The sequence below is a fragment of the Colossoma macropomum genome, unplaced genomic scaffold, assembly GCF_904425465.1.
Source record: "Colossoma macropomum unplaced genomic scaffold, Colossoma_macropomum, whole genome shotgun sequence".
NCBI lineage: Eukaryota > Metazoa > Chordata > Actinopteri > Characiformes > Serrasalmidae > Colossoma > Colossoma macropomum.
The window spans coordinates 35,335,484-35,348,423 of NW_023494805.1; the positions used below are offsets into that span (position 1 = coordinate 35,335,484).

At 39.5% G+C, this 12,940-nt stretch overlaps 1 protein-coding gene across 1 annotated transcript in view; it reads left to right on the top strand.

Annotated features, from left to right (window-relative positions):
* The window catches only part of plxdc2 (plexin domain containing 2), a 176,281-nt gene that overhangs the window by 158,623 nt on the left and 4,718 nt on the right, over positions 1–12,940 (top strand). Inside the window, exon 13 of the mRNA XM_036596551.1 lies at positions 10,079–10,239. Coding sequence (XP_036452444.1) covers positions 10,079–10,239 — 161 coding nt within the window. The remainder of the gene's footprint in view (positions 1–10,078; positions 10,240–12,940) is intronic.

The window sequence follows — 12,940 nt, forward strand, 5'->3', positions numbered from 1 at the left end:
GTTTAGGGTCAGAAGGCCTATTCATGTGAAAAGATTTTAAAGCTTGGATGACTGCAAACTGCACTGACTTTTCAAATTTTCTGCTAATTTTAATAATTAAGATTTAAACAAACTCAGATTCAGAGTGGTTTGATGTGAAATGCTCCATTCTAGAGAAATGTACTGAGTCAGAATTGTTTATGGTTCTGGAGACAGACATCTGAAGAGTTCAGTATCTCTTAAAGCTACCACAAAGAAAACTATTACATGAAATTGTCATGAAAATGCTGTTTTACCAAAGAGATTTTATTTGGATTTCTACACAATTTTTCTCCTTTTAATAATAATAATAAAAATAATAATAATAATAATAATAGGTTTTATTTATATAGTATATATAGCATATAAGGAACATTAAAACATTAAAATAAGCAAACAAAAAAGACAGCCATTCAACATAAAAGAGACCAAGAACACATTTATTTGGAAAACACATAATAGAGGGGAAAGGGCACGTAAATATGATTGAACATGATTTGGCTACACTATTAAAAAGATGGTTCTTCAAGGGTTCTTTAGTAAAGACATTATGTTCTATATAAAACCATAAACAGTCAAAGAACCATTTGCAGGCCTAAATGTCTTTTGCATGGTGAAATGGTTCTTCAGATTAATATATAGTTCTATATAGAACCTTTTTGAGAGATATTCTATATCATTAGTACCAAAAAGGGTCCTTTTTTGTTACATGCTTAACATTGTAACAATAGCAGAATACCTTTTGGTGCTGTATAGAACCATTTTCAACAAGGTTCTATATAGAACCATATCCAACACGTTCTCCATCAATCTGAAGAACCATTTCACCATGCAAAGAACCATTTAAGGATGCAAATGCTTCTTTGAGGGTTCACGGTTCTATATAGAACCATATAGATTTACCATGATTTTACTTATATCAGTAATAAACATAAAACTCAGAGGACGTGTAGGTTCACTGGTCATGGTAAATAATCTGTAATGTAGACATTGTGACTCCTGGTCTTCATCACCACCACTGTAAGAAATCCAAGTTTCTCTACAATGAACCATTTTCACATCAAACTACTCTGAATGACTTTGAAAATGAAACAGCAGATGAGTTAATAGAGATAATTTACTGTATCTGTGTGTGTGTGTGTGTGTGTGTGTGTAATCTGACTTTTCCATTAGTGAGTGAGGGAAAAGAGCTTTAAGAGCTGTTAAACATGCACTACAAAAGCACTGGAGCAGGAAGAGCAAGTTAATCCATACACACACTTACACACTCACACACACAAACCACAAACACTGATGTGATTAATCGTGTACATCTTAAATACTCAACTTCTCTCTCTGAAAATTTCATTCTCTTCCTCTCTTCTCTGTCTGTCTGTCTCTCTCTCTCTCTCTCTCTCTCACACAATCTCTTTCTTTCCTTGAATAAAAGGCTGTCTGATTCCATTAGCTCGATTTAGAGGTCAGCTAGCTCTGCTGTGCTCTAATGGAATGAAAGGCTTTATTTGTGAGAGAGGTTAACAGCTACTGCTAAAGCACATCTGCATGTCAACACCGGACCCTAAGCCCTAAAACTCTTTATCTGTCTTTGTACACTGTTTTCTCTTCTAAACTATTGTTAAAAGCACACACTGCAAAGGTGGTTGAAACAGCTGAAAGGTCTGCGTGCTGATGGGACGTCATGCAGCGAGTATAACTCTTTCTCGTTCTGCATGAACTTTATGCAAGTGAGCTGAGCGGTGGCCAATCAGAATGTTAATATGTGGCGTGGTAATTCATTGTTTCATGCTCATAATCACACTGTAACGTGGAGGCTGGCAAGGCAGACGAGGAGGCGGGGTACAAGTGCGAGTGTCTTTTATTAAAGTTCTTACACAGAATATCCAGATAACAGGCAGGCAGGAAAATGGGTACAGGGATCCACTGAAAACTAGAGAACACTACGAACTAAGAAAAACAAACAAAGGCTACAGTCATGCAAAGAAAACATGAGCAGGGAAGCAAGAACACCATGAACACAAACCTCCACAAATCAACAGTGCTGGCTGGGAAACAAAGGAGACAAAGGGGTGTATATACAAACCTTGCAGTCAAGGAACACCTGAGAGCACTAAACAAGGGCAGGGCCAGGAACTAAGAACAGGTGAGGACAAGGAAGGAGCTAAAACCAGAACAAAAACAAAAGCACATGGCTGATGTAAACAAAAGCACATGGAACAAGAAAAAACTAGACAAGGGTGGAAACTAACGAAGGGGCGGAAACACTAGGAAATCCCTGACACGCACACTGAGATTCAAGCACTGAGAGCCCCATTCGAGTGGGAGATACAGCCTAAAAAACACAGATATTATAATGCTAGATTATTTAGAAGTTTAAAAACACAAAATTGTTCCCTCTTTGCACTTCAAACTGCTTGTGTTTTAGTGATACACCCCCCAAGCATATAGCAGTTAGCGAGGTTAGCAGTTAAAGAGATGGAAAATCAGGACCAGAAAGAACCTCAGAAAAACTAAGCACGATAGCGGCTCAGAGCCACACACACCACAGAACATGATCAGTTTCGGCTTTCACTTTAACACCAGTCACTTGTCTCTGCCTTCTCAGATATCCTGGTGTCATTTCATTATCAGTTAGTTGGAATCAAGCCTGTGCTGTGTGGCCTGTTTGGCCTACTAATTATGCTCTCATTAGCTTAGCCAAAATGCTACAGTCTTAAACACAACAGAACATGTTTAATTTCGGCTTTCACTCTAACACAAGTCACTCGACTCTGCACTCTCAGAGATCCTCTAAACAGGCATCACATCAGCATCAGTTAGCTAGAATCCAGCCTGGGCTGTGTGGCACATTTGGCCTACCAATTAATCTCTTGTTAGCTTAGCCAAAATGCTACAGTCCCAAACACCACAGAACAGGTTTGTTTCTGGCTTTCGGTCACTCCTGCATCAGTCGCTCGACTGGTTTTGCTCACATTTAGACATTAGTTTTTATCATCTACACTTGCTGCAGCAGAGCACAGATTAGTCAGAATGAAACCTGTACTGTGGTGTGTGGCACTGTTTGAGTCTTTAGCCTGCTTGCTAAACTAAGATGAAGTTAGCCACAGATCCAAACACCAAGGAACAGGTTGAATTTCATCTCTGTCCCTTCAGCGCCAGTTGCTCAACATTGCTCCTTTAAAGTTGAATCATTATCATCTAAACTTGTGTTGGTGCTTTACCCAGAATCGAACATGTTGTGTGGTAAATAGCCAGTTCCTCTGTCCTAGATAGACATTTATCACTGTTTAGTTAGATGGTTTGACATTTATTGAATGATGCCTTTAAAAATCTTGCGACTGTTGATTTTGAAATAATGCTGGACAACATAGCAAAAAATCGCTAATTGCTTTTACATCTCTCTCAACCAAAGCCTGGTAAAACTGTGTATCATGGTAATAATTGGAGATTTGAAGGTATTAAAAGGGGGCACCACCTAACCCTAGATTAAGGAGGTTCTTCACTGCTAATGTGGGACACTGCATGACTTCTTAACGTTCACACTACAAATATTAATGTAGTTCTTTGCATCTCTGACCACCTCTGAAGGTGGTTTGAGTAATTGGATCACATTGTGATTCCGAGATGCTTCGGACCTCCTGTACTGAGCACTGTGATCAGCTCGCCCAAGACATAGGTTAATTTTAGTTTTATGGGCCTTTGCAATTTCCCCCACCTATTTTCATATGTGGTTTGGGCCTGTTTACATCTTGCATGTGTGTTGTGTAACAGGACACGAAACACATGTTAATGCAAGTTGTAAACAGGCTCAGCATGATGCTAAAGTATCTTGATGCGCCCCCAACAGCAATGAGGGAAGGACAGGCTAAACAACCGCCTCATCACAACAAAGACAGGTGCAGCTACGTAACTTCCTTCTTCATTTGTTTATAAGTTGCATTAACTGTCCATGCGATCTAAACATACATTTACACGAAATAGGACTCAAACATAACAAGAAACTGTGCATTCCACCCTTCCTCCAGTCATGGAGACGCATTTGAGACACATGACCGCATTAAACCTAGACATAAGCAGCCATACATCTCACCATCCACTTGTGATGAGATCACTCGAGGTAGTACCGGGTATAAACAGTGTCTCTGACATTCTAGCCGTCCTCAGCCCTATGACAGACCGAGCAGGCTAGTCATTACTCTAACAGCTCGTGTATGGCTGCAGGTGAGAGCGCTGTGGTGAGGAGAGTGTGGTGAATGGGGTCGAGTGCGCACTGAGTGTGAAACAGAATGAGGTGAGTGAAAGATGAAAAGCGTGGAGCTGAGGGAATAATCAGACATCATTAACAAAGCAATTCTGCTCCCAACCTGAGCGCTGTATAATTTATCCCAATAAATAAATCATTAGCATGTGTGTGTGCTGTTTTCCTGTTTCATATCACACACACCCACACACACACACACCCATCCTCAGGAGAGGAGAGCAGAGGAAAATAAGCGTGCTGATGATGAGCGTGGAGAGGAGGAATGAGTTAATCATGTGCTTAGAGAGAGACTGAAGGGGGCTTTTGTGTCTTTGTGTGTGGTGATTACTTACTGTTCACTTGATGTGAATGTTACCTTTTTCTGTAATGGAACAGTAGTGTGGCAGGTATGTCTTATGTTGGTTTATGTGTTGATAAGTATGGATGCATCTGGTCAAATTACATGTTTTTGTTGATTTTCTATGTGAAAATAAAGCCCTATTGGAGCTGAGTTCGTTTTAGCTGGGGAGGTGCTGTAATTTGAGTGGTCTTAAAAGTCTGCTAAGTAATAATTCAGGAGCAAATTGTCTTGTATAATTCGCCAAACTTGGAGCTCCCTCAGTAATATTAGTCCTGTTTGAATCCACATCACAGTAATGTGATAACAAGGCCAGGTAATAGAAAGCTGCACTTCCATTTTTTCTCTTTTTTTGCTTTTTTGTGACCTGAAGAGAAGGATAACTACTGAAATGGAGCTTGATTTGACCCAAATTATTAATCCTCAGGTTCATAAGAAGATGACGGAAGTCCACAGTGTTTTTGGTAATTGCTAAATTACAAGGACAATGAAAGTACCTCTTACTAGGCAATGAGTTTTCTGTCTTATTATGTGGCATTTGAATTGAATTGAATGAACCCACTTTACTAGCCTAATCTTACACTCTTACACTCGTTCTTTGGTAAAGACAACGTTTTTATATTGAACCATGAACACTCAGATAACCCTTTGCATGATTAAAGGGTTTTTTGAATGTTAAAAGGTGCTTCAGATTGATGGAGAATGTGCTGTAGATGGTTCTATATAGCACCAAAAAGAGTTCTGCTAATGTTCGATGTCAAGCTTGTAACAGTAGAAGAACCCCTTTTGGTGATATATAGAACCATCTACAGCACATTTCCATCAATCTGAAGAACGCTTTCATGCTGCAAAGAACCCTTTAACCATGCAAAGGGTTGTTTGCGTGTTCATGGTTCTATATAGAACCATTTTCTTTACTAAAGAACCCTTGAAGAACCATTTTAAGTGTGTAGTCTATATGCCATTTAGCTGCACAGCATGTTGTTATTGTTCAGAAATGTTGAATAATACAGACATAAATGTCCATGCAGTGATGTTTTGATCCTGGCTATTTTAGGTAATTTGGGAAATTATGCAGATCTTTAATCCACATGAGTCAAATCACACACAAATTACATTACCGGACCTCCTCTGGTAAAACTAATCCAGCTCCAATAGGGCTTTGGTTAACACATCCACAGATATCACACATATATCACATATATAAATGATGCAAGTATGTCTCTGTGCCTCCCTCTGCTCCGCAGAGCATGGACAGGTCAGTGGAGTAAGCTTCCATTATGGGAAATCTGTCTTGGCTGCCCATCACAACAGCAAATACATTCAAACGAACATACATGTACATTTCACTTCCACGCAAACACACTTATGAATACATTCATACGCAGGTATTCTAACAGTATTTAATGAGAACGTTTAAAAAAGAATGTAAGCTGTTCATAAACTACACACATGTTGAGCATGTCTTTGTAGATTTTCATCTGGAGCACATTCATCTCAGTACATGATCACCTTTCAGAGACAAATCTGAGCACACGAGCTGAATCAGAGAGAGAGGAAAATGTAGGTGTGCTGTTGAATTGTTGTTGAAGGTGAGAGAAACACACTGACACACACACACGCTCTGCTTCTGTCTCCAAGCCTCTCACTCACAACACATCAACCTTTATCTTCACCAGACACAATTCTGTGTGTGGTGTTAGCAGTGCTGCTCAGTCCCATGTGTCTGTGAGAGACAGAAGAGCAGAGGAGAGAGAGAGAGAAGGGGAAGGAGAGAATGTGTGTGTGAGAGAGAATGAGAGACAGAGCGTGATGGAAAGAGGCAGAGAGAGAAGAGGAGGGAGACAGTGTGAGAGAGAATGAGAGAAATGAAAGAGAGAGAATGAAAGAGAGGGAAGGAGAGAAATTGCAAGAGAGAATGAGAGCCGGGGAGAGAAGAGGAGAGAGAGAGAATGAGGGAGAGGGAGAGAATAAGAGAGTGAGGGAAAGAGAAGGAGAGATAGAGAGGAGAGAATGAGAGCAAGAGAGAGAAAGGAAAGAATGAGAGAGTAAGAATGAGAGAGGGAGGGAGGGAGAGTGAGAGAGAGAGAGAATGAGGTTAGTTAGGGAGAGAAAGATTGAGATAGAATGAGAAAATGAGGGAGAGAGATGGTGTGGAGAGAATGAGAGGGTGAGGGAGAGAGAGTCAGAGGAAAAGATTGAGTGAGAGAGGGAGAATGAGAGAAGGAGGGAAAATAAGAGAGAGAGAGGATGAGAGAGGGAGAGAGAGATATTCAGATTAGATAGGGAGAGGAAAAGATTGAGAGAATGAGCGAGTGAGGGAGAGAGATAGAATGAAATTAGATAGGCAGAGAAAGATTGAGAGAGAGAGAAAGAGAGACAGAGAGAGAGAGAGAGAGAATGAAAGGAAGATAGTGTAGTGAGCGTGTTGTTAACCTCAGGTTAGGTTTGTCACTCGAGCCCAGCAGTGGCTCTTTTTAAGCCCAAACACGGCAGCACTTGAGTGTGTGTGTGTGAGTGTGTGAGTGTGTGTGTGTGTGTGTAAACGCTAGGCTGGAGCGATGCTAATCTCCCCCTGCGCTCTGTTCGTGCTGAGCGGCTGCTGAATGCAGAATGTTCTGTCAGTGAAAAGGGAAAAGCTTTATAGCTGTTGTGCTCCAGAGTCGACACAAAGGCCAAATATTCTGACTGCTGTTCATTTAAAGAGGTCAGTCAACATGTTGCAACAGAACCTGAACATTATTCATTCAGTCAGACAGCCTGATAACAATCCACCAGTACAGGCTGTTACACTGTGACCGTGTTCCTCTCAGTGTGTTTCATAAATGCAGTGCTTCAAAAGAATAGTTTAGCAAAAAAATCAGTCAAACAGTTTACACAAAACATAGTGGATGAGCTAGGACGTTTATACCCTACACTCTTAAAAAAGATGGTTCTTCAAGGGTTCTTCAGTACAAACAGTGGTTCTATATAGAACCATGAACACTCAAAGAACCATTTGCATGCTTAAAGGGTTCTTTGCATGGTGAAATTGAGAGAATGTGTTGTATATGATTCTATACATATATGCAAGTCTTTGAGTGTTCATTGTTCTATATAAAATCATTGTCTTTACTAAAGAACCCATGAAGAACCATCTTTATATAGAGTACCAGTAGGGCAGTTGTGCAAACTGTAAGCCTAAATCTAGGTCTGTATCTTTAAGTCGACGATTAACTTGCATATAAATAATTGTAATCAACAACTGAATTGTCCTTTTTTGTTGTGTACAACGAGTGATAAGCTTTCATGCCTCCTAGGTGTCTATACTAGTACCTCCTAACTTGGATTGACCCAACTGATGAAAATGCACCCAATTCATGTTCTGTTTGTTGCAAACAATGATTTCAGTGATTGTGAAAGCTCACAACTGTGGAAAATAATTGCAATCAGCTCAAATATTTATTCAGATGATCATGTAATAATTGTGAGAGGCCCAAATCTGTGGTTTCTAACACTGTATGACACACTGTTATCTATCAAAATGAACAAAAGTCTGTTAGATAGCTAAAAACATCAGCAACTGTCGTCTTGAAGCCTGAATTTACTGTTTTAACTCAAGTCTACAGAAAAGAGATAAACTGCAGCACTGATGCTAAATGGGAGCTACAGCTTCCTTTAACTTGGGGAATTTTTCTTTGGCTTGTGGTTTTTATCACTGACGTCTGTCACACATATTAGTGGTGATAGGACGCAGATGTTGAGAGCTCAAGCATTCATATTTTTCTTCTTTTTGACTACTGGATTTAATAGCTATTATCAGCTAAAATCAGCATTCCTCTTCTTCTATTTTTAAGCAGTAGTTTGTGGTTGGCTGGACCTCAAAATGGTGTCAAAATACAGGAAATCAATGTCGGCAAGGTCATTGGTGCCAGAGAAGCTTGCCAGCAGTGTCCTTAAAGACATAACAAATCAAGCTGTACAACCTTAACCTTTCACTATCAGTCAGTCTCCGTCCATGAGGCAGGCCACACAATAGCTCTGCTGAGAAATGATCACCGAGATAGAGATCCGCACAATATTTCTGCTGAGAAATGGACAAAGAGTGGAGATGGCTAAACACTGCCCCCTTCTGTTTACAGGCACTGTCCTGCATATTTTGGTATTTTCTCTGCTTTAACACACCTGATCCTCTAATCAGCTCAATAAGAAGCCCTTCCAGAGATGAAGTGTGTGTGTTGGAGCAGGAGAACACTAAAATGTTCTCATTCCAGAACCAGCATAGAAAACCACTGGCATAGTGTATAGAACATGCTGCTTTAACCCTGTAGAGAGTTATTACTTTAGCTTTGCTATATTATTCAAATGGAATTATGTATTGACATATTTACCCCTTAAAATCAGTCTTATTACATCCTAAGGCTTATTATTCAGTAACTACATGGACTGCAATGCAAGCTAGCTGAGTTATTCTTAAGTTATAGGAGAATATAGCTGAAATTTAGACCCAACAGCAAGTCCTGGCCATTTGAGAAGTTATTTACGTTGAGTTCTACACAATGAATTACAGTTAGATTCATTTTATATGTTGTTTCATCAGGTTCCAGTCTGCACGTCTGACTTTTTCCATTTTATTTCAATGTCACAAAGTGACAAAACAAACAAAAATGTAAAGAAACTTTTTTCACTTCAACTTTTCATAAAATTCAAATCATAATAAACTTTTCTTTTACCTACAAACAAAATCTACAGTCTTGGTAGGATGTTTAAGCTTTTTTCAATGAGCTGCAAGTGAGAAATAATTAACATTAATATTAATTACACTATGATTCTCTTATCGCTGGTAACAACTGCAACTTGTAAGGATAGATAGGATAAGGATAAATAGCTTGATGTCTATTTAAATCATAATAAATATAAGTATGAGAATAACTGAGTTTCTTACTGCATAGTTGAGTGACAACTGTGTGACAGGTCATGAGTGTGCATGTAATGAAAGAGAGAAATGTATGTAGCCTATGTGTGAGTGAAAACTGTAACGTATATCATTGTTTAAGTGCTAAATGTCATAAAGTCAAAAGTGAATGTGGATTAGTGGTGTGGAGTGGAGTGATGTGTCACAATATTAATTGTTTCTAACTTCTGATATGTTGGAAAAGGCAAAAGAAACCAGAAATGCCAGACAGTATTCAAAATACTGTCAACAACTTTTTTTTTTATTTAACATTTCACATACTGCACTGCGCTGAATACGGTTACACTGGGCTAATTATGCTCTATTTACAACAAAATGTGCAGCTGGTCAGTGTTCTTTAAGTACTAATGATATTCACAATACGTTCAGTAAAGTGTATTGTGTGATCTTGTGACATATCTGACATATATATCATGATAACGATAAATATTGACACATTGCCCACCCGTAATGTGAATTTGTGTACAATTCTGTGATCTCAACTGTGTACGTGTGTGTGTGTGTTTTACAGCTGCGGCAGCAGAGAGTACAGCAGAGCGCGACACACACCCTCTTCACACAGGCCTGATTCTGGGAATGCTGCTGCTGATGCTGGTGATGATGGCTGTCGTCCTGGTGACCGTCTACATTTACCACCGTCCCAGCTCTGCCGCCGGCATCTTCTTCATTGAGGTGTGTGTGTGTGTGTGTTGGGGTGGAGAAGATTGAGGGGGTTTGTGAGATGAAAGAAGACAACAGATGAATATAGATAGTCTTACTTTGTACAGTTTGTACACTTTATACAGCTATTAATGATGATTTATATAATTCATTAACCTATTAACTGTTATTCTGTTAATCAACTAACTGAACCATTATGCCTTTTGTCATTTCTCCGTGTGGTCCGTCCACCCTCCTGAGCCGATCTGCCTTAAGTCAAAGACGTTGTTTGATTGGCTAAAATGACCCACATGGTTACCTTACTCGAATTTCACAGATGAAACAGATTTTTAATCTTTAATCATTACTAAGAAAGTGTGTGCCGAAGTACTGCTATTTAGAAAATGATAGGTGGCTTGCGTTAGCATGCTATCAAACACTAGATACTAGAGGGACTTTGTGTGCGAGGCAAAGGTTAGACAGCGGCAGTTAGCTACCTAGCATTGTTTTATATGAAGACTGTGGCATGTATAGTGGGAGTCCACCTTCATTTTATATGGAGATATTCAGGGTTGCCCACTCTCACAATTTGGCGTGAGACTCACAATTTGGGTCTTTTCTCAAGCTCTCGCGCTGCACAGAGAGATCTAAAGCCAATCAACCAACACAGAACAAACTTACATCATGTCTATTTTTTATGTCCTCTCTGTATTTCTTTTGTTTATCTCATTGGCTCGTATCGTAGCGTAGCGGCTGTAATGGGATTACTTAATACATCCTGCAAGAAAAAGTTCTCTCACTACTCATTATTTTACTTCTACATGACAAAATCATGAGTGGAAAATGCATGAGAAAAATCATTTCAGGACTGTATTTAGAAATAAACAGCCAATCACAATAACTATAATTTAAAAGGCCTGGCTTTTAACAAGACTAGGCCTTTCCTGTTTGCTTAAAGCATAGGACTGGTTTAAGAACTACTGTGCTACGTGCTAATGACTAAGAGCTGTGGTTTAAATTACTGTCGTAAGCATTGTAACAGTGAATACGCACTTGTGCATACAAAATTAAAAACCTCACTCCAGTCTCACTCCAACCACGTGAAGTTTGGCTCCAGCTGGCCACCCTGGATGTTACACATAAATTACATAAAATAGCCAACTTTACAATAGAGGGCTGTCATGTGTTAAATAAGCTGTCATTACACTGAGAGGCTATCATTGCAGTGGCTAAATAGGACCTAGTGATATAACCTAGATCAGATGATGTCAAGGTAGACCAGCTGAGCAGGGGATCACTACAGGTAGTGCCGGCTGGTGCAGGTAAAAGCAGTGTGCTCTGTGCATATGTGACAGTAGTGTGCATGAACAGTACAGGGGATGCAGATCGGGTAGTGACAACATAATTGCAACAAGTGATTTCTTCCTCTATGGGACATTTTATGGGGCTTGTAGTGACTGCAATCTGTCATAATTATAGCACATATCAAATGAACACTGCAAGTAAGTAAACACTCTGACGATAAAACATCCATGTCAGCATTTTTTTATGATCAACATGATTGACATTGTCGACAGATTGTTGCTGCTCGGCTTACGTTGAACTTTCTGCGTGGTTCAGTATAATTAAATGAGAATCTCTTTAAAGCCTGTGGGACTGTTCTTCATTCACACTGACCTTACCCCTCAGTCTATGTGGTCCGTGATGATAATTCTTCACATCTCCTATAAATATTCACATCTCATATGAACACTTTTATTTCTGCTTTACTCCTCAGCTACAATACAGTGGTTTGATCTGAGCATGTGTAAACAGCTCTCTGGGCAGCTGAAGTAATGAATGCTCGCTAGTCAAGGTCGCCATCAAACACAAACACAGAACAGCTTTAAGAGTCAAACTCAAACTAGCTCAGACTTACAGAGTGGAGTTTATGCAGCCCAGTTATTCAGACTCTCTATTTGTGTTAGTATAATTTTTGCTACTTTCAACAATAGCTTTTGAGATTTTGGAGAATTGTTAGTCAGGTGTTTGAGAGTGAAAGTCAAGTTTTAATTAAATCTTTAGCTTAGGCAGAATCTGATGTGCTAATATCACAGATACTGAATCACAGTATAGGGGTAAGTATCAGTACACGCAATCCTACCCATGCAAGCTGAGACTTGGATTGACTGGATGATAGAGCAGTGACGTTCATAAGGTAGTTTCTGGTAGTCAAGGCTTGTTTCAAGAATGCAGAGTTCATTTAGCCCAGAAAAGTATAATCGAGATAGCGAGCAGGTATCGGATTGCTTGCTCAATAAGGTTGGCATTGTATGCCACTACTGGTCAAGTCTTGGACCATCTAGGTTATTGTACTGTGTACAAGGTCTAACTAGTTTTAAAACTCTTCAGACAGTTATTAAGTACAAATTGCCTTTTATTATGAAAAAATAAACTAAAGATTTTACAAACAATATAGAAAAAAATGACTAGAAATAGTGTTGCTTAGTTTCTATGATAAAACTTTAGGCCTATATACCCTCAAATTCAGTCTTTCTCAGTAACGTAACACAGAACCGTAGATTAGACTGAGGTTTTTAAACAGTAGGAAGAATCCTCTGAGCAGAGACGCTACAGAAGAAGAATAATAACCAGCTTTGCTGTCAGCAGGCCAACAGCGGCCCCACTGTCCTCTTGCTATCTGGGCCGTTTCAATACTGTTTTTTTGATTTGCCCTTGTCCGTTTTCACTCACC